The sequence below is a fragment of the Uloborus diversus genome, chromosome 10 (genome assembly GCF_026930045.1).
Source record: "Uloborus diversus isolate 005 chromosome 10, Udiv.v.3.1, whole genome shotgun sequence".
NCBI classification, from domain to species: domain Eukaryota; kingdom Metazoa; phylum Arthropoda; class Arachnida; order Araneae; family Uloboridae; genus Uloborus; species Uloborus diversus.
In genome coordinates, this window is record NC_072740.1 from 114,265,491 (window position 1) to 114,288,295 (window position 22,805).

Genomic DNA, 22,805 nt, shown 5'->3' on the forward strand with positions numbered 1-22,805 from the left:
CATGCTTGCGGATGCTTATAAATATCAAAAAATAGAATGAGAGGAACATCAACTATAACTTGAACACGATCAAGTGAGAGCTATAAGCAATTCGTGTTTACTCAAAAAATAAAGGCGTGATTTACTTTTTCGGTTAATATATATATAAAAAAAAGAATGATATCTAACCAAATACATTAATGACTACACAAATAAACTGCTTTCCGTTGTATTTTTTAGCAACTTACCCAAAATAGGAAAGACAATGAGAAGTATAGGAACAGGTCATTAAAAAGATTCGAATGACTCATCCGTTGCTAGGAAGGGAGAAAACACGCCCTCTCAACTCCCATTTTAAACGTAGAAACTAATTTCAGATTATTCCACCTATATGCGCATAAAATTGTTGTTTGAGGCTTTCTATGTGTTCCCGAACTTGTGGGCGTCGAACTGTCATTAGGGAATAAACTACCTAAGTGTGTTCCTTCACTTTGCAAGAGACGACTTGCTCTTTTAACCTTCCAGACTAGGAACTTTTTGTCAAAGGTGGGGCTTTTGCAATCTTCTTTTAATAATAGTCATAAAAATAAAAACTATTTGGGTTGTTATTAGCTGGACTGGCAATTCCACCCGGAAGTGAAATTATTGAGAGGATCATCATTAAGTTGTGATTTTCTTTGTATGCTCTCTGAGTTGTTCGTTCCCGAAGCTGTTTGGGTTGCATGTCCGAAGCAAATGAGCATAGTGTTTTTATTACGTTTCAAAGAAGACGAAGTATCCTTTCAGTCAATATTCAAATGCTTTGAACCAGTAAATATTACTTTTTGTTCAAATTAATCCACACAGAAGCGTATATCATCGAAATAATTACGAAAGATGTTTTTTTGTTTCTTTTTTTTAAATAGTAGAAGAGTTTTGGTCTTTCTTTGAAAGTTCACTCAGTTGCTCGCACATTGAAACCTGTATAAGTTGATCACTTGCGGTGCACTACTTTAGTGGTCAACTTAAACAGGTGGTCAACTTATTGAGGTTTATTTATATTATATAGATCTAATTCTGTGCCTGAAAATTGCGGTCAACTTACAAGGGTGGTCAATTTTACAGGATCTGTACACAAAACTCTTTGGCCCACATGTCAGAAGAAAATGAGCGGACTTTATGGGGCTTGAAAGAAGTCGAAGTGCTTTTGCAGTCAATATTCAACCGTTTTGAACTAGTTAATATTACTTTTTGTTCAAATTAGTCCACACAAAGCTTAAATGATCGAAATCGCTCCATTTGTTTAATCCAAAATATACTATTGCAATAATTTAAATAATTTGGCAAACGTCTTATGAAGTAAATTTGTACACATTTTCGGAATTGGAGTCGAACTGATTTTGGGGTAAAGGAGTCTGAGTCGGGAGTCGAACTTTGCCAGCGCTGGTGGATTCGGAGTTGGATTAAACTTTTGGATAAAGGAGTTGGAAGTCCAAGGTTCTAAAATTTTTGGAGTCAGAGTCAGTCATTTTCCCTTCGACACCGCAGCCCAAATACCAACTACGGACTCCCATCAGTGAGTAAGCCTGAGAACAGATTATGGAAATTGCACAACAGATGTATTTTATCGACGCAATCAGGATTAGATGCATGATTTTGTCATTTAGGATTACAAAACTCGCGTAATTATGTCAATGAATATCTCATCCTGTTACATCCATCCTTATTGATATGCTTCGTCTAAAATTTTAGGCAATAATTTTACAAATTTTTGGAAACGTCATTTAAAGCAAATTCTGGTTAAACTTTCTATATAAATTTTGAGAAAGGAAAGCATCAAAACATACCTAAACAGATTTTTAAAGGATACAACAACGACAAACTAGTATCAGTGAATAAGCCACAGAAAAGATAATTCGAATTGCACAACAGGTGCTGTTTATCAGTGTAATCAGCATTATGTGCATTATTGTCTTTTAGTGTATGATGAATATCAATGAGTAAATCTTTCGGTAGAATCCACCTGAAGAGATTTATATAATTTTTTCTCTAAGGATTAAAAAAACTATGCTGAATATCAGTCAGTAACTCTTTCGGTTAAATCCTATGAAGAGATTTATTGAATTTTGTCTTTTAGGATTGAAAAACTATGCGGAATATAAGTGAGTAACTCTTTCGCTCGCATCCATCTTAACAGATTAAAGTACTTTGTTGAAAACACTAAGCAGTAATTTCAAAATATTTTGTAAAACGTCCTTTAAAGCAAATTGTTTACTTTTCATAAATTTTGAGATAGGAAACGATCATAACTGAACAGATTTCCCGATGGTACGCCAACTAAATACTCCTATCCGTGCATAAGCCATAGAGAAAATTACGCAAAATAAGCGCTGTGTAACAGCACAACACTTTGGCAGGGGCGCCCACCTGGGGGGGGGGGCATAGCGCAGCATGTGGCTTTTAAATTTTTAGGGGGGAAATTTTGAGGGGCATTTTCCCTTTTTTTTGGCGGGGGCTCTTGTTTTTGAGAGGGTTTTCACGGTATTTAGGGGGGTGCTCCCTTGCTCTTAGGGGGATGAGCACCACTGACTTTGGTGCATGATTTTGTCAGTTGGGGTACAAAATGTATGCTGAGTAATATTAGAAAGCAACTCTTCCGGCTGCATCTAAAATTTATTTAGTTCAAAATACTAAGCAATAATTTAAATTTTTTGAGAAAGTCCTTAAAAGCCTTCTATAAATTTAAGGCTGGAAAACCACCAGAATTGAACAGGTTTCTTCGTGATACGCCAACTACCAACTCCCATCGGTGCGTAAGCCATAGAGAAAATAATGCACAACAGGTGCTGTTTATCAGCGCAATTAGCACTTAGGTGCATGATTTTGTCATTTAGGATCTAAAAAATACACTGAACGATATCAGCAAGTAACTCTTTTGGTTGCATCTTTAGAGATTAATGGCATGGATAAGTGCCTCGATCATATTCTTGGTGCTTTAAAAGGGCCATTCACTTCAAGCGAGTGGGGTGGAGGATAGGCTCATCACTTAAGACAACGTGCAATGCTCTTGAACTCAATTACAGAATTTAAAGAGTTCTGCTCCTGCCTAACTGGGCAACCATAAAATCCCAAGTATATTCTGAATACAAAGCCTATTAGGTGATACGAGGCGTGGTGGGTGTGCTCGAAACGTTTGAAAAACACCTCAAAAAGAAATTTTCTCCAGGAAAGATCATTAGGACAATGATAGCTCTCTTTTGGTTTTTGTCCAGAAGAAAAACGAATGCTTTAAGATGAAACAATGTATTCATTTGAGCACGGTTATTTTGAAGAGGGATGAATGCGGAAGTGAAAGAATGTGTTTGATGGTGAAAACTCATTAATAAAATGCCAGAAAGTATTTTTCATACGAAAAATACGTTTTGATATTTTTAAATGCATGAAAGAGTCATTTACTGAAATTTCTTTAACAGTGTGATTTAGTCTAAATTATTTGTCCCATTACGTTCCTTGGAAAAATAGCTTTTCATTGTTACGCTTTCAGTGTTACAATAGGTAAAATTTCAAATGTCTAACGATAGAAACATTTCAAACCTTCCAGCATACGCCCTTGGTTTTACAAATCATCTATCTCTATCGGTCCCAGATTTCTATCTTTAATGGATTTCTTTTCAACTACTTCGGATTTTCTATCTTTTTTACAGCTATCTTTTGATAGTATTTCAAGAAGAAAAAAGAGCTTTCCTTTTTACATTTTTTTCGTTTCAACTAAATTTCGGAGAATTCATTTGTAAAAAAAAGGAAAAAATGAGAGTCATTTCTGACTTTTTAGTTAACTTATCGTACTTAGCTCAAGTACTGAATTGGGGAAACTTTAAACCATGCCGATTAACTTCGCGCCACTTTAAATTTATAAATATATTTGACTTCAAAAAAAAAAAAAAAAAAAAACTAGAAGTCCAGTTCTGCAATCTCCTGATAAGGCTTTGAAATAAGTTCTTTATTCTATATTTAACAAAAAAAGAAAAAAAAGTTGGCCATGTTGTACACTGCTAAATTATTCATTTAATCTGAAGTTACTGATTGGAAGCAATTTTTGAAGTTGTTGAAATTGCTCTTCCTAAGTTGCAATATTATACATGAAAAAATGTTGAGTTGTAAAGTACAAATTGGAAGTTCGTTTTAAACATTTAGGAATTCTATTTATCTGCATTAATGTTTCACTACTTTTATTAAAATAATTTATTGAGCATCCCATTTTTGACAAGCTTCAAAGTTATCCCAAATGGCAGAATAACTTTGAATCAAGCTAGTAATTTATTTTAAACGGATTTAGCAATTTTAATTTCTTAATTTTATATAGTTATACAATACTTTCCGAAGTTTTCTTCTTTTCTATACCAACAAATACAATAAAACTATTAAAATATGAGTGAGGAAGAGGAAGTTTAAAATGGAAAAATTGTAACTCTAACTTAGCCTGATTGACTATACTTAATACTACTTTTATTAAAATAAATTATTTAGTACCCCCATTTTTGACAAGCTAGTTCTCCCAAATGGCAGTATAACTTTGAACCAAGCTAGAAATATATTTCAAATGGAGTTAATAATTTTTATTTCTTAATTTTTAATAGCTATACAATACTTTCAGGCGTTTTTCTTCCTTTCTATACCAACAAATAAAATAAAACTAATAAAATATGAGTGAGGCAGTTTAAAATAGAAAAACTGGCTCAAATTCTCCCTGATTGGCTATGCTTAATGCTTCAAAAGTTCAAAAAATAATTGCCTTGACAAAAGCCACGCAGAGCTTGCTAATTGCTAACGTTTAGAATTTGGGAGGCTTGCTTGTCTTTCTGACAAGAAATATATGACACAGGTGTACGCCACTTTGTCCTTTCATTCCCCCGCCCCCCTCGTCTCAACGGGTAGAGCCTGAAGACAAATGACACCTACCGTGAGTCTTTCATTGAGTTTCGAAATTCAATGCTGCGGTTGAATACAATGGTGAAGAAAGTTCTAACTGAACTTCAGAGCAGCCATTTGTCTTCTACATTGTGTTTAAGCTGATAAAGTTGACATACATCTTCTTTTGACAATAGGACCTTCACCTCAACCTTCCACCCCTTGATGCTTTAAAAAAAAAGCACTTTGACAGCATAGAACGCATTCCTTTAAAAGGCTCTCAAGCTATCTGGTATTTCTTAAGGCGAATAGGTGCAGAGTTATAACTGTCAACTCTGGGTACGTCGAACTAGTTTGGGCTGTTTACGATGAATATAATTTTATGCATCGTAAGATCTAATTATTAAAATAATTATTCTCTGTAAAGCTGATGATACTTTCATAAAGTTATTGTATTGAAAAAACGCCTGATACGGGTACTGGTCGTAATAAAAGTAACTTCAAGAAAATAGAACACAACCGTAACCGTGTAGATTCTCAGCATTCACTTCATTGGGGTCGGTAAGTGCGGGTATGGATACTTGTCATTTCGGGTCCAGGAAAAAAATTATATACCTTACAATTTTTTTTTTAATTTTGATTTTCACTCACAATTATATTAAACAATTATTATTATTCAATAGATATGCATGTTTGTATTCAAAAATCAGCAGCAGGAATAGATTTGCGGTCTTTTGAAGACTGGTTCATGGAGGGAGTCGTTTATCTATGGATAACGAGTGTTCAAGGAGATTTGTCGTTAATTTTAATTGGGATAAATAGCGTGTTAATTTTGTGTACACCCCCTTTAAGGGTGCCAAAAGGACACTCTTAAAGAAATAGCGCTGGTGCTGCATCATTTCATCAAAAAAGGTGCCACATGCAACCAGTAGCTTCTTCAACAGTGTATCTGGGCAGTATAAAATAGCATCAATCAATAATTTTCTCCGCACTTTATGGATCTGCTGAATGTTGAAAACAAAAGTAGCTCATAAAAGAAGAAAGAAATGGCCTTCATCCAGCAGTGGATTGACGATGGCTTAAAATATTGATCACGTTTCATACTTATTACTTATGAAATCATTGTTAGTTAAAAGTTAATGTTCAGCAAAAGTTGTTTTCTCGTTTGATTAACTTAACTAAAAACTCATTCTGAGCGTTTGATATCACTAGGATACTAGTCCATCATAAGAAAAAAAAAAGATAGTTGCCTTTCTTTAACTGGTACAAACGCAGAACGCATACAGTTTAGTAATTGGTCTCAGTGGAAAATGGTTTCGTGTTTCAGTTCCTGAAAAACTGGAGCTGTGACTACAGCGAGTTAGTTCTATTTTCAGCATTAATTTAGCACTCTAGTCACTCCGCAAATTGTAGTTAAAATTTCCCTTTACAAACTATCTACTATAGGGCCCGGTGAAGCCATTGTGAGCCCTGGGACTCAAGCGGGTTCTAGTTGCCCTTCGTTCTCGCACTATATAACGGGCATAAAACCTATCTTGATATTTTAAGATATTTTAAGCAGTTTTCATTATTTTTAGTAAAAATTATATGAATCTATAGATACACAATTTACATTATTGTTAATTTTTAGTTCCATGTACACTTTAATTTTCTTTTTATTGGCCTCAGACAGAATTCTGTTCAGTAGTTTTTTTTTTTTTTCATCACGTGTCAGAATTATAAATTATAAAGACTAGTAGAGCAAAGTTCCTCGAACACTATAGAAAGGATGGCAGCTATGATAATTTAAGTATGTTTTTAATATAATACCTTACATTTGTAACACAAATTATTTATGAAAAAAGAAAGCAATCTATATTTAAGTCCTCCAAACTCCGGGGATCTTTGAGCCGATGCTCAATTGGCCCTTACATTACTCAAGGAGATGATACAAATGAAAGTTAACACGACGATAATGATCAAACTAAAACCTATATTTTGAAAGCGAATATGAAATACGACTAACGTAAACTATAAAAATGCGAATTTCATTTTCAATAAGGATTTTTTAACTTTTTTTTTTTCAAAGTGCAGTTCAAAGTAAATAGAAAAACAAACAAATTTTTATCATGAAAGTTTTTAGTATCCATAATAAAGGGAAATTAATATGCACTTAATGAAAGAAAGTTTTCCTGAAATTTATTTCCTCAACAAAGTTAATTTTAAGATGAAAATAAAATATACAAAAATTTCAGAAAACAAAATGTTTTTTCATCTTTTGTGTTTGTATACAGGAAAGTTCATAAGAAAATTTCTATTTTTCAGTGAAATCTTTTATGAAGTTGAACTAAAATAAAAAAAAAAAAAAAAAAAAAAAAAAAAAAAAAAAAAAACAAATCTTTCGTTTGCATAACAGAAACTTTAACAAAAAATAAATAAAATAAAATAAAAGAAAAACTTTATCAACTAAAATTTTTGAAAGATACATCTGAAAAAATACAGAAAAATATTTTTCTATTGAAGGTTAATAACAATTCTTATGTACATAGACATATAATATAAATTTCCATTTTTAAGCGAGCAGAAAAATAATCTTTTAGTAATATTATTTAAATAATTTCCACCACAACAAAAACTAAATTAATAAGACTAATCGTGAAAATTATTCACATAGATTAGACAGTTATCCATAAATTGTGCGGTAGTTACGGCCTGGAGAATACAATAAACAAACCCAAGAAGCGGCAATCTTAACGCATTGAAAATAAAATAGTTTAGTAATTTTATTTGAATAATTCTCTTTTACAAAAAGTAAAAACATAAAAAATGCGCCGAAATTATTTATATTGTTTTTACAGTTATTCATAAATTGTGAGATAATTACCGTCAGGAGAATATAACAAACAAACATAAAAAGTGGCAATCTTAAAGCATCAAACACATAATCACTCAATAATCGTGTCCAACTTCAATCCGAACAAAAATTAATCATAAAAATCATAATCATAAATATAATAATCATAAATATTAATCATAAAAAATTAATTGTCAGGCAGTTGCTGCCTGGAAAATAACTAACTCCTTATGTGGCAATTTTAAAGCACTAAAAATATAAACATTTAGTATTTTTGTTCAATAATTTTTTCTTCAACAAAAGTTAATTAATAGTAAATACTAATCGCGAAAATTATTTGTATGGATTTTACAGTTATTTATAAATTGTGAGGCAGTTGCCGTCTGGAGAATAACAAACCCGAGAAGCGGCGAATTTAATGCCGCCCCGACAAAGTGTTTGTAAACAAACCAACCTGCAGCACATGTGCTCCTTCAACACTTCCGCTAGCTTCCGCGTTGGGGAAAGAAGTCGATCGATTACAGTATTTGCTTCTGCCTTTAATTACGGATCGGAATCCGATTCGACATTTTTGATTGAAATTTCTGGATAGCAAGATATACATATTAGGAACATGCCACACTTAGGAGGGAGGTAAAGTAGAAGAATTAGCTACAAGAGATAGCTAATATTTGAAAATTTAAAAGTGCTACTTTATAAATAGATTATAACACTACAAATATACACTGATTATTGTTGAAATACAGGGATCCTCGAGTGACAAAATTGTGTTGGTTGTCAAATATGATTCTTTTAATTAGTACTGAAATGTCTTTTGTGAAAATGAGTAAATGTTATATTCATTGACCACAGTCCTGTGTTTACATTTTCAACTAGTATAACTTCGATTTAACGGTACCCGATTTAACGATTTCCTCAATTTAATGCTACATTTCACTGGTCCGGATTAAACTGTATTTATTGTATGTCTCAATTCCTCGATTTAACGATAACTTTTTCCAGTCCCTTGACAATCGTTGAATCGGGGATATACTGTAGTTCTTATCTGAAGAATACCAAATGCTATATTCTTTACTGGGCAAATGTTAAAAAAGCATTTTGTCTAAACATTCAATATAATACACTATACATAACATCTTGTACGATTTCGTGGAGACGTGTAAAAGGAGAATAAAAAATAATTTTATTTGAAAACTTCACTGGAGAAACGTCCAAAGTCTAATTTTTGATGAAATCTTTGTTTTCTCCATTATTCACTCAATTTATAAAACAAAACTTCATTTAAAAATCTAATATTTGCAATAAAACACTATTTTTAATCCAAAATTATCTTAAGAAATTTATTTCCCTTTGAAATTGTGGTTTATTACCAAATTAACTAACATTTTCGTTTTATTCAAAGATTTTAATTCTGATTTGGAAAATGATAGACCATTTATCCAGTGATCACAATTCATTTTACTCTGATTAAAAAGCATGTGGCATGGTGAAATTACATTGGCACATACTGAAATAATTCGGATTAGAAGACGTTCGAATTTATAAGCTCCGGTAATCGGTGTTTCACTGCATAGTAATGCGTTCAAACGTAAGACAACAAATAGCTGGTCTCTTGTGAACTTATGGGGATCTTCACAAAATTCAGTATTTCATACGAGGCAGCAAGAAGCAAAGGATGTAAGTGGACATTCACAAGTAAGTGGAAGTTTTCATGTTTTGAGTAAAACGACTATAAAGATAACGTCCTAGGTTTGAATTTCTTTTCTAAATCATGCTATACAGCAGCACCTAACAGAACTACTAGTACTATTCATGCCCCAAGACAGAGGAGCGGTCCACCTCCCATTTGTACTGGTTATCTCCAAATTTTTAATTTTGCCACTTAAATCCCTTTGCTTCTCACTGCCTCATATGTGAATGTCTCATTTGCAAGCACCAAAAAAAAAAAAAAAGGAATCTTCACAAAAATAGCAAAAATGGATTGTTTAGTTCTCCGACAGGAAAAAAGGAAAAAGTAATCCTTCAAAATTATCCGATGTAAAAATGAATCCACCACAGCTATACTATAGCAAAAATTGATGTAATTGCAAACTATTTAGCTCAAATGTGTCCTTGTTAAAATACTTCTTCGTCACTCATGTTTTTTTATAGAAGTAATTGCTTTGCTATTATTTTTTCTGCGGGCAAAACTGTCAGATAGTTTATTTTTTCACAAAACCACTAGTATTCAAAATTAAAAAAAAAAATTCTTGAAATGATTAAAAACTTCAAAAAAAAAAAAAAAAAGGGAAAATGTTAGAAAAACTTTCTGTGATAGCACTGCTATCAAAGTTTTAGTTGTTATAGTTTTTACAATTAATACAATATATTAGCAGATTTCAGTCAGAGTAAATAAATTAGTAGAAATAATAACTTATAGATATTTTCAAATAGTCTTACAGAAGCAATGGACTACGTCTAATAAAAGGCAACAGGTGTAAAGAGATAATATTTTTAAGAAATAAATTGACGTAAATAGAAATTTAGAAAACTGAGTTCGAAACCTCTCAAATCATCAAAAGAGGGAAAGAGAATTTTGCCTAAAATCGTATCATAGTTCTATTCAAAATTAAATTGACGATTTTTTTTCTTTTGTAAGAATATAAGCAAAAACGGTTACAAATAACGTATTTTCAAGTTCTACGAAAATATTAGTCAATTTAAAAAAATAACATAATTTCTGATTTGTCTCTATATTTAAATAATGTATTGATCAGTCTTTCCAGAAAATATAATGCAAAGCAACGATGACGTAGAACTGTTTCTTATAGAGTAGTGAATTCAATTTTTAGAGGTTCAGTTTCAACATGCAATATGTAAACATTATGTTTCTCAAATATTTTGATTCCCGTACTTACATTTTAAAAAGTTTTAAAATAAATGAGTTTTTTTATCTTTTGAAAAAAAAAAAAAAACATTGATCAAACCATTTTTGAAATAAATAAGGCAATATTTAGTAATTTAGGCATTTTTCCTTCGTTAAAGTTATTCTCTGACTTGGGTAATTCATGTAGGCACCGAAGTAGTTGTCAGTTAGGCGCCAAAATTAAGAAAAGATTTAAGGTTTTTCATATACTTGAAGTAATTATAATACATCAAGTTGTATTGAGGCAACCCTAAATAGAAATTCATAAGAAATACCTCGAATAGATAAAAAACGATAACATTCTATTAAATAATTGTTTTACTATTTAAATTTTCTTTCTTTCTCTCTCAAAAAAGCACAAAATTGACAGAAATAAAGGGCTACAAGTCAATATGAAGAGTGTTAGTTTTATGAATTTGATGCATATAATCAACATTTTAGATATGCATTTATGTATCATTACTTTCGGTTCGGGTGTTTTTTTTTTTTTTTTCTTTCCTCGAAACGTATTTGTTTAAACGACAATAACTATAACTTTATTATTCCAGTTTCTAGTTGTTTTTAATTACTAACTGAATACTTTTTGCAGAACATTGGCTTCTTTTATGCTAACATCAAGTTGACCCTGTCGATTGCTTGGTTAGGATCGTTAAAATAAATCCTCGTAGTTATCAGTACTTTGAAGTAATTGTTTTATGCATCCGTTTCAATACCTGTCTGCATCTAGTTTTAGAGTACAACCAGCTTATCATCGCATTATCACAATAAATGTCATTTGTCACATATTTCTATCCAGATTGAGAGTACCAACAACTTATCATCGTTCAAATACGTATAAATTGTCGCCTCTTTCTATCCAGATTCAGAGTAACAACAGCTTACCATCGTCCAAATAAATATAAAGTGTCGCACTTTTCTATTCAGATTCAGTACCAACTGCTTATCATCGTCCTAATAAATAGCAATTGCCGCACCTATCTATCCTGATTTCAAGTACCAAGGGCTTATCATTGTCCTAATAAATATCAATTGTTTCCCATCAATTCCCTCATGAGTTATCCTCGAATTCGCTAGTACAAACATTTTCAAATGTGGTTTACCATGTTTATTACGTTGAATCTATATCATGGGATGATTTTGAGATAGTTGTTAAATATTGTAAATTTTATTTTGGCTTCATTTGGTACGCATGAAATTTTGCTGGGAAAATATAACATCGGCCGTTCTAATTTCAGACCACAAAAAAAAAAAAAAAAAAAAAGCAAATTTCCTGTTTTAGCCATAAGATAACGAAAATATAGGAATAATTAAAATTAGTTTGTTTCACGAGTTCAAGTTGTTAGCTAGTTACGACGACGATAAATTTTGCTTTTGTTTCGGTTATTGGTGCTCAGTTTTCAATTACATAAAAAAAATGTTGTTTGCTGACATTTGAGTGAGTATAGTAAAATAAGCTTTATATATGTACTTTTTTTTTTAATCATTTGTTTTGACAGCAGCAATTACAACTTACAAGGCTGCAAATTTCTATGACATTTTTCTTTATGTGTTCAAGTACAGACTTTTTTTTACATAAAACTTGACTCTAGTCAAAAAAAAAAAGTTGGAGAGTTATCTATCTTTGCTTAGAGGAATAAATAAAGCATTACTAAATAAAATATGTTTTTAATCAATCAACGAAAGTTAGACGTAATATAATTGCCAGCAACTTCATCTAACGAAAGCAATCCATTCCTGAATTAAGGTCTTGGATTAAAATTTTTCAACACAAATTACATAATCATTTTACCCATATTGTTTCGCTCGAATGTTTCTGTTCATTTGAAAATTTATACCTAAACCATTCTTTTTTGCTTCAATAATGATTTTTTTTTTCAAAAAAAATGTTCAATAGCAACTTGCATTGCTTAATTTCGACGATTTTGTAGTTCATAAGGAATGCAAAATTGTATTTAAAGCAATAGTTAGGTGTGAAAATTGTACAACTCAGTTTAATGTAATTTTTTTGTACATAAATTAATACATTGAGATACTAAGCTTCGAGAAACGAGAAAAAGGATGTTTAGCAGCTGCTTGAAATGTTTAATTCGAAAATTGCTCATTTCATAAGCATAAAATTATATTCAAAAGTGCAAAGAGAGAAGATATTAGTGAAAGCAGTTAAATGTGATTTTTTTAAATCGATACCACAAGTCAATCTGGCTTTGTTTCCAGCAAAGAAAGTGCAGAAACCTTTTTTTTCTTCAGAACTGCTGTTATTAATCTTAGATTGCCTAGCAGAGCTAAACAATCTCCATGAACCCAAAATCTGAAGTTCAGGAACAGCAGTGGATCCCTGAGGAAGCCCAAGCAATCTCCTAGACATAGGCAGGGGAGGCTAAGTCGGCAATGCACTAATTTTTCAGAACTTATATATTTATGAGTGAAGAGTCAGAAATTCTGCCGAATCAGTAAAAATTCACTATGCAAGAAAAACATCATGTTCCTCACAACTTATATTCAAGAGTAAGTAAATACAATATACCGACAGCCTGGTTATAACATACAGAGACTGCAGTTTTTCCCTTGTTATGGATTCTTTAGTCTGGAATAGTCAACCGTCCTGTCATTACTGTTGAGAGGACATTTGCCTGTAATTTAAGAAGCATTGTGTGTTGAGCCGGTAATGTAAGGACGAAACTGCAGTCTCAGGGTGTAATAACCTGACTGTCAGTATATTGCATGCCTTAGCCCCCCCCCCCCGGCTTGAGAGAGTTAACTTACTGCTAGAAAGTAAATAGTCTGAAATTCTGCCTGATCTGTAAAAATGTATTGTACGAGAAAAAAGTACAGGAGCTAAGCTCCCATATAAATTAAGTCCTGGAAATCTTCAGTAACGTCGTGAAACTAATTGTTTTAATTTTTAAGAGTCAATAGTCTGAAGATCAGCCTAATCAGTAAAAATTTTCTACACACGAGTAAAGAAGTATAGGAGCTGAGATCTCATACAAATCAAGTCTTGGAGCACTTCAGTAACGTAGATAAACTAGTTTTAATTTTTAAGAGTAAATAGTCTGAAGCTCAGCTTAATCAGTAAATATTTTCTATACACAAGTAAAGAAGTATAGGAGCTGAGCTCTCACACAAATCAAGTCTTGGAGCACTTCAGTAACGTAGAGAAACTAATTGTTTTTTATTAAGAGTAAATAGTCTGAAGCTCAGCCTAATCAGTAAAAAATTTTATACAACAGTCAAGAAGTATAGGAGCTGAGCTCTCATACAAATCAAGTCTTGGAAGCACTTCAGTAACGTCGAGAAACTAATTTGTTTTTTTTTTTTTTTTAAGAGTCAATAGTTTGAAGCTCAGCCTAATCAGTAAACATTTTCTACACACGAGTAAAGAAATATAGGAGCTGAGCTCAAGTCTTGCAGCACTTCAGTAACGTAGAGAAACAAACTGTAAAGTGACTAACCTGGTGATGGAGAAGTGTCCGGCATATGCGGCGGCGGCAACCGCCGGGTCTAGGCTGGCGGCGGATGGGCTGAGACTGGGCCGCGGCGTGGCGGGCGAGACGGCGGCGGCAGGCGGCAGGAGCGCGGCGGCTCTCGGCGGCTCGGAAGCAGCCATGCGGAGTGCGCGGGCGCTCGGTTTACTCTGAAGATGAACGGATGGACATGGGTTCGGGGTTGCCAAGAGCGGCCGTGGCGGTCGCCAAGGCGCGCGCCGAGGGGGCGAGCGGACGCCTGGGTGTGCCCGGCGCATTTTTCGAGAGGGCGGTACGACCTTGCGCGCGCGCCGTTCCCGGGATGGGATGGCGGCGGAATGCCCCCGAGCCCGATCCCTTGTCGCTGCGGGCGGAATTCAAAAATGGAATGGCAGTCCGATGCATTCCCTCCGAAACAGCCTCGCCGCGGGCGATCATCTTTGGCCACATGCCTTTTCCCTCGGGCATGCCCATAAAAAGGGAACTGACCAGCATGTTTTCCACGGAAAGATTAGCAAAAAGAAGATCGTTTGCGACAATAATTTCCTGCAAATTTTAACTATGGATTTTTTTATGTTCCGCAAAAAAAAAAAAAATTCAGGCCGCAATTACTCGTCTGGTTAAAATCATTTTTTCATCATTTATACCAAACGAAAAACTGTTTATAGCTACGATAAACCCTCATTAATCGGACCCTATTAAATCGGACTTCGCTTAATCCTGACAGCCATTTAGGTGTACATACTCTATACAAGGGCGGCCATATGGGGGGGGGCAAGAGGGGCTCAAGCCCCCCCCCCTTGAAATGAGAACTTCCTTGCTTTTAATACTTTTTTTCTTTTCAAAAATGTAAAAACATTTCTTCTCCAGCAATTAATGAATAAGTTATTAAAAATGTCAAATTTTAATAACTCTAAATCTGTACAGAAATCGGTTTGTATGGGGAAAATATCCTGCTAAACCATGGGGAAAATATCAGAGCCCCCCTCTTAAAATTTTGCATATGAGTGCCCTTCGCTATATAGTCTATAGATAGATAAAAGGCGAGTTAGCGCAATAATGTACTTTCGTTGGTTGTGTTTTGTAATTTGCTCTTATGCAGTTCTATATTTCCTTCTCTTGAAATCGAAATTTTTTTTTTTAGCGTGGACAGTAGTTTGTTCATCCTTGTCTCAACTTATGGGTTATTTTGTTCAATTCCTACTTTCATTAGTTCAGAGGTCTTTGATCCGCTAATAGCTCGTATTAATGAGAAAAGTATATTTGAAATAATTTGAAGACTAATCCAATCCATACGTGACTTCACTTTAATATCTTTTTAATTAAGTACGGATTGAATTTTTTTCAGCAATTAAAGGAATAAGACAGATAAAAAATACCGTAAAAAAGAAAAATGATCACGACATTGCTTTTTATTTTATTTTATTTTTAAAGCAACAGTTAATACGAAACGAAATGAATAGGTAAGTTTTTTTTTTTTTTTTTTTTTAATTTCAGTAATGGAGAAATACATTCATGTTGTATTTTTAAATTAATTTTTGTTTTGGCATTAATTAATGTAAAATGTAACATCATATTTGAATTTATTAATATCAGCAAACTGTAACAAACAAAACCCTGTAAAAAATACTTGTTTCTATAAACATGATTTGTATCTGAAATTAGATCCGCAGATAAAAACGGTTCATTCTTCAAATATGCATTTTAAATGTGCTTCAAAAATTGCCAAAACGTTTACTGCAGTTGAAACCCAAAAAGGTTATGATTGATAATTTCACCCCAAATAACTTTGCGATGTAAAATCGGTGATAGACAAAAATTAGTCAATTTTTTCATAAATTGAGATTATTTGAGTCAGTGAGAAGCTAAGGGAAGTAAGTGGATTTGTTAAAGTTTCGAGTAAAATGTGCAAAAAGTTCAAATCCTAGATAATTAAATTGAAAAAAAAAAACTCTATCATGTTGTGCAGCAGCACCAACCAGCACAAATATCTCTTTGGAGCTGCGGAGTCGGAGGGAAAATTTCCGGCTTCGACTCCGAGTCAGGAAATTTTAGAGCAGTCGACTCCGACTCCTTTACCTCAAAATCACTGCGACTCCGACTCAGGTTCCACAAGCATTGGCACAGTTGCAGACTTGAAGGGAAAACGACCAACTCCGACTTCGACTCTTTGGATTTCAACTTGTGCTTCATTTGAGACTTGTGTATATTATGAAGTAAAAAAAAAAAAAGCAAGTAAATACTAGGAGCTTTCATTTTCTCACTGCGTTGAATATTTACTATATGTTTATGAATATTTTCTGTTGGAGTGAGGTTTTGATAAAACGGAAAGTAATACGTTTTGAATATTTGATTTAATCAACAAATCACTTGTGTAACTTGTTGACTCTTGGAATTTCAAACTTTCAACTGACTCCGACTTCTTCACCCCCATATCAATCCAACTCCACGTTTGACTCACTCCGACACCGACTCCTTTCACCCCTTCGCCAAGGGGGGTGGAGTGGCAACCCCCTCCCCCGGCAACATTGGTTTACTGCCGTTACCATTGGTAGTATTGACATTATTGCCAATCCTAATACAGTCGTGCATGTACCTGGGAGAACTGTTTTGAACAAAAACGACATCCAGAAGGTGATTCTGGCTGCGCTAGTGATTAGGGATGTACCAAAAAATTAATCATTTCAGCAATGTTTCATAGATTGCGGAATGCTCCTTTAATATTGATGTAAGTTTAAATGAACTCTCACAGAACGTTTTGACGATCTCTATTTTTTAAACTGATTCTCGAACTTTGGTACATTCCTTAAATAATAGTCTCTAACTTGAATTACGACGGTACTTTTATTCAAATAATTTAAACTTTATAATTTTAATTTACATCATCTTTGAAAAGTTTTTTAAAACTTCTGGAAATTGAAAGTCTGGGTAACATATTTTAAAAATATTTTTAATAATACTAGTTTATTAATAATGCCAGTTTTTAATAATGCTAGTTATATTGTCTTTAAATTGTTTTGTGCCTAGAAAAGAAAAGAAAGAAATAAAGTAAAAAAGTTCCAAGCGCTTTCGGACGATTTAATAATGATAATACTAGTACAGATAAAACAAAAACAATTCATCTTTTTCTTTCTTATTCTTTTCTTCCAATGTCAATATCTTTCTAATATGACGATAACCACAAAGTAAAAAGAAAAAAAGTTTTTAGCTTACTCAATTCTTTAGCCTACAGTTTCAGAAAATAAGACCAAAGTCGTTAAAGAAAATTTTTGTTGACGGGAAATAGTTTTGAAATAGTCTCCGAATCTTTGGCTGGAAGTGTGTGTCCTTTGCCCAAACAGAGCCAAATCATTCCTAGGAACTTCGCCAATGGAGAGCGATAGCATCAAGCGAGGATGTATCGCCTGAGGGGCCCACTCTTGCCGGATTTTTTCCTCTCTTTTTATTCCGCCCTTTGCGATTGGCGCCCCTGGGCACGTGTGGCGCAGGAGCGTCGTGCCCTTTGGCGATTCGCATCGATCCGGCCCAAAGCGGGCGCCCCAACTTTTCTTTTGGTCCGCTTTTCTTTCTTTCTTTCTCCCAGCTTTTACCGGATTTTCTGACGCGCTCGCTTCGGGCTCTTTTACCGTTAGGATAGAGAAGAGTGGGAGGCGACAGATGGCGGGGAATCGCCTGGAGACAATCCCTCGAGGGGGTTCCAAAGAAACTCTTAAGATATATGTATGTGTGCATATATATATATATATATATATATATATATATATATATATATATATATATATATATATATATATATATATATATAAAAGGATAAAACGGGTATAGTACATATACACATTTCTCTAATTTTTTGTTATTAATGTTAAGTACCAAAATAAAATTTCATGTTATCATTACCACCAAATGTAGTATTTTCGAAATTATACTGATTCTTTTAAAGTGCAAATGTAGAAAAGAAATGCAAGGAAACATTAAGTAACATTTAGAACTATGAAATAAGTAAATTAGTGTAGCACAAGTTGGTGGATTCCATGCCTGGAAAAGCGGAGCGGCTACTGTAATCTAACGAGAGCAGTCCGAAAGAATAATGTTCATCGGTTCAGTTGCACTCACTATTTATTTATTTTTTTTTTCTGCTCAGAGTAACTTGAAATTACATCTTTATTTTACTTAATTTGAAAAGAGCCTAAATGGATTCAAATTTCTTACAACCTGATTTTTTTTCAATATTATACTTTTTATTGAAATTAAATAATTATTTGTGTTCAATAACTTACTCATAACATTTATTTATTTATTTATTTATTTTAGTCCTTCTCCTAGGCATTTCTTGGAGAGAAAAAAAACACTTTACATTCCTGAGTCAAATTATTACACAATATCAACATAGTATTAACAACGCCGTTTCGTTCATTCAAGACCGCTAAAAAACGTTTAATCAAATACCGTAACAGTTACTTATACACCTTATATAACAGATGAAAGAAAAAAAAAACTTTTATGCACGAAAAAGAGACTTTTCCGTATACGTATTTCGAATAAATGTAAGTCGGTTACTTCATAAAATTCTGAGTTCTGCGGGCACAAACACATTCGAAAATTAAAGACTTTGTATTAACTTGTACCGTGTATCAACTCTACCCGGTCTCCCCTATAGACAGCCTTGCCCGGTCTACCTCGAAAATTGACGCATGTTAAACAATCTAACTTAAATAATAATTTTTAAAAAATGTAAAATTTTCCGTTAAGGTAATGACAACAGAAGAGAGGGAGGAACAGAATTGGAATCCTAAAAATCCTCAATTTAAACTGGGACATTAGTCTCTAAAAATGCCCATTTGAATGAGAAAACTTCGTAAATAAAGTTAAGACTCCCTTAAATATCCCAATACTCGAATAAATAGAAAGAAATTTTACTAAAAGAGTCATAAAAATAAAAGCAACAATCCAACAATAGTGTTAGCAGACCTATAAATCTTCGTTAGAATTAGGAGAACAGTCCTCAAAAATCTCCTGTAGAATCTTTAAATTAATCCCTAAAAATCATTACTTGAATGAGCACAAGAGTCTACAAATTCTCACCAGAGTAAGGACAGCATTCTCTAAAACTTCTCATTAGAAATTCCCTATCGGTATAAGGAAATTAGTTTCTAAAAATACCTGTTAGAATAAGGGATAGTTTCCAAATAACGTCAGCAGTCCCTCTAAAAATATCTTTCTGGATCTGATACAGAAAAATCAGGGATTTCATGGATATTTAATTCTAATTTGTGCGAGCATTTATTTATCTCCGTATTAGGGAATGTATACAAAAATTGTGACTTAAATTGGAATAAAAAAAGAACCACCGATCAAACTTTTTTTCGAACCGGTCTATAAACCTTCATAGTACTAATAAGAAAAAAGAAACGGAAATTTTCAGCCAAATCTGCCTTGTAGTTTCTGAGTTTTGCGGCAACATGCGTATTTACTGTAATTTTCAGTCTTTTGATAAATCATTTTCATCAGATTCTCATGCATTTTCACTGATTTTTTTTCTTTATTTTTTTAACTGTGTTCGTTTGAAAAATGCTGAAAAACATTAAAAGCATTAACATAAAAACTTTTTTTAAATGTTGGAATCTAAAAAAATAATGAAAAGCGTCAGTTACACAGCACTCAAGCAATTTAACACACACAGTAAGCAATTAAGACTCATAAAAATACGAGCTGACCTCAGACATATTATTTTGACGGCATACGTTCTATCTGTTTGACGCCATTAGTTTGTTTGGCATTGTACTTTTCATATTTCTCCAATATTCGCAATGAATAGAGCGTGGCTTAGAAAGAAAAGAATGAGCATAACTGCCCACTTAGTTTGGGTTTTCTAACAGCTGAGAATGCCTCGTGAATGAACGTTTTAGATTTCAATGGGATTATTGTTCCAATATTCACCAAATATGAAAGCTACTGCATATGTTATTGAAGACGATGATATTGAATTGCCCTGGCCGTCATAAAATAAATATTATGATGTTATAGAAATATCTGAAAACGGAAATTATCGCCTTTCTTGCAAACTTTGCCTGCTAAGCAAAAAGCTTTCGGTATCAATGTCATCCCGCATATAATTTAAAATTTCACATTGAAATAAGTTAAGCATTTTTAGTTATGTTTCGTATTTCGGATAGCTTATTTATTAATGGGATAGTTTTCATATTTCTTTATTTTAGTTTTTTTAGTGATTTTGTGTTGATATATTAAGATAATAAAAGTCAATTATTAAATATTTGAAAATTTTTGAAATTATTTGGTAGAATTGGGGGAAAAAAAAGATTTTATTTCATTTTATTAGCGGGGGGCATAAGAAAAGGGATGGTGTCCAGATTCGGACTCCTAGTTTGAAGTTCAAAATTAATTAATTAGTCCCTATAAAATTGATTCCTATAATCAAAATTAAAGTTTTCCCCTTCTGTTTAAAATATGTTTTTCATTGTCTAATTAATTTTGTTTATATGTATGTGTATGTAAAATTTAAATCAAAGTATGACTGCCTCTATTTACATTTTCAAGTAGTCGAGTTGCACTTCTGGAATTAAACATTCGTTGACAGGAAAGGCTTAAAAATTTGAAGGTTGAATTATTTTAACTTTTAATACTTTCTTGCAGAGAATATTCGTAAAAATCGTAAAAAATGGTTTAGAATGACAAGTTGGCTCAAAAGGAAAGAAAGAAATAGATAACTTTTAGCAACATTACATGTTCAAATGAGCTAATTTTATGAATCCAATCCATTTTTCGAACTTTTTCGTACAATCCTCAAAGCGGGTAGGCCTTCGGATGCCCCCCCCCCCCCATGGTGTGTAAGCTTTAATGCATACGTATGTTGTGTTTATATGAATACCCCCCGAGTTTTAATCAGTCCCAACGAAGCAGCAGTGAAGCGGCATGGCGCAACCAGGCAATAAAAAAAAAAGATACATTTCTAAAAAAAATGAAGTTTTGTAACGTGTGATTAGTCTAAGACCAGCTTATTTTTTTTTAATTGTCCATAATATTACGGTATTCTGACACCATCCACCTACAAACTACAATAGTCGTTTCATTAGTTTTTTTTTTTTTTAATTTAAGGTTATAATTATTGAAATGAGAAAAACGTGCCTTCGGACAAAGCGGGTTTAGGATTTAACCATATATTTATTTATTTCTTGACTCGTGTGCTGACTTAGATTTTAGATTTCAATAGGATAAGTACAACTTTAAAAAGTTATTTTTTAGGATGGCAATTAATTAGTCTATTAATTTAATCAGTTATTTCTTTATGTTTTATAAACAAATGTGCTGACTTTAAATTGGATAAGTACAACTCTTTTATACATATTTTTTATAATGGCAGGTAGCTAGTCAATTATTTTAATCATTTATAACTTCATATTTGATTGGCAAATGTACCAAATCACAATTAGTTAAGCTTATATATTTCACTGAAAATAATACTTTAAAATATTAGTGAACAAATTTTTTCTACTTAACAATTTTACAAACTTATGTGTGATTTCTTAAGCAAACGATTTCGTCATTACCCTTTAAAATTGTTACTTTTAATGAAAATAGCCTTCTTTCAGCTATTTTATAATATCAAGTCTATTGAAAAATAATTCAAAAAAGAGTTAGAAATCTTTTGAGAGAGACACTGATTAAGAAAAACGAATCAAATTGCAAAAAGTGAAAAGAAAAGAGTTGGAATCTAAGATACAACTGATTCAACATTTATCCACAATCTCTAAAATACCGATGAATGAAGCAGAGATGTCAGTTACTCAAGCAATTTAACACAGACTCAGCAGTTATGAACTGCTTTTGCGTTCTGAAATATCAGTTTCATACATCTCAAGTATATTTTCCGTGATCGATAAATTCTACTCCATGTTTCCCGTAAAATTTTACTTAGCGAAGCAAGCAACGAAATTTTGGAAAGAATACATAACTTTTCTGCTTCTAACTCGTATGGTGCCTTAAGGTGAATTTCTGAAGATTCATTCTCACCTTAAAATTCACAAACCGGCAAATAATTAGATTAATTGAAATAAACCAAGACGGAGGAAAATGAGTCTCATTAAGCACGTTCCTTTAATAAATCTTTATAAATACCAAGCGAATTTATACAATTCTAAATTAAATAATATTTACATTTTTAGACATGAGCAGATTTCAGTTAACTAGTTTTTGATAGAGATTAGATCAAGCTCAAACAATTCCAAGTTTCTCAAAGACATACTTTGGTAAATGATTTAATTTTGAAAAATCAAAAATTGAATTAATCCTTAAGCTATTAATACTTTAACTAACGATTTAATTTTTATTCTAAGTTAACTCGTTAATTAAATTTTTTCGTCATTTAGTTAACGATTTAAATCTGAGTTCTCCAAAGCAAGCAAGGCAAAGTTTGTTTTGGGGTAAACAAATAAGCATTTTCCTCATTTTTTATACTCATGATAGCCAATAAATAAGTACATAAATCAATAAACATTTAGCGAAAAGTTAACGCGATGTAATTTCTCAAGCCGTTGTCGTACAGACGGCCGGCCTGCTGTACTTTACATCAATCTGTCATAACAGAAATGCCCCCCCCCCCAAGTTCAATGGCACCGATTACGCCCCCTCCCCCCCAAAAAAAAATTCTCAACCCTCTTTCTTTTTTTAATTTTTATTTTATAGCTCTCTTTTTTATTTATTTATTTTTAAAAAATATTAT

The 22,805-nt window shown here is 32.7% G+C and overlaps 1 protein-coding gene across 1 annotated transcript in view; it reads right to left on the minus strand.

Moving 5' to 3' along the window:
- The window catches only part of LOC129231137 (BTB/POZ domain-containing protein kctd15-like), a 50,987-nt gene extending 36,776 nt beyond the window's left edge, over positions 1 to 14,211 (minus strand). The window contains exon 1 of the mRNA XM_054865385.1: positions 14,057 to 14,211. Within this exon, the coding sequence (XP_054721360.1) occupies positions 14,057 to 14,211 (155 nt within the window). The remainder of the gene's footprint in view (positions 1 to 14,056) is intronic.
- Positions 14,212 to 22,805: the final 8,594 nt, after the last annotated feature.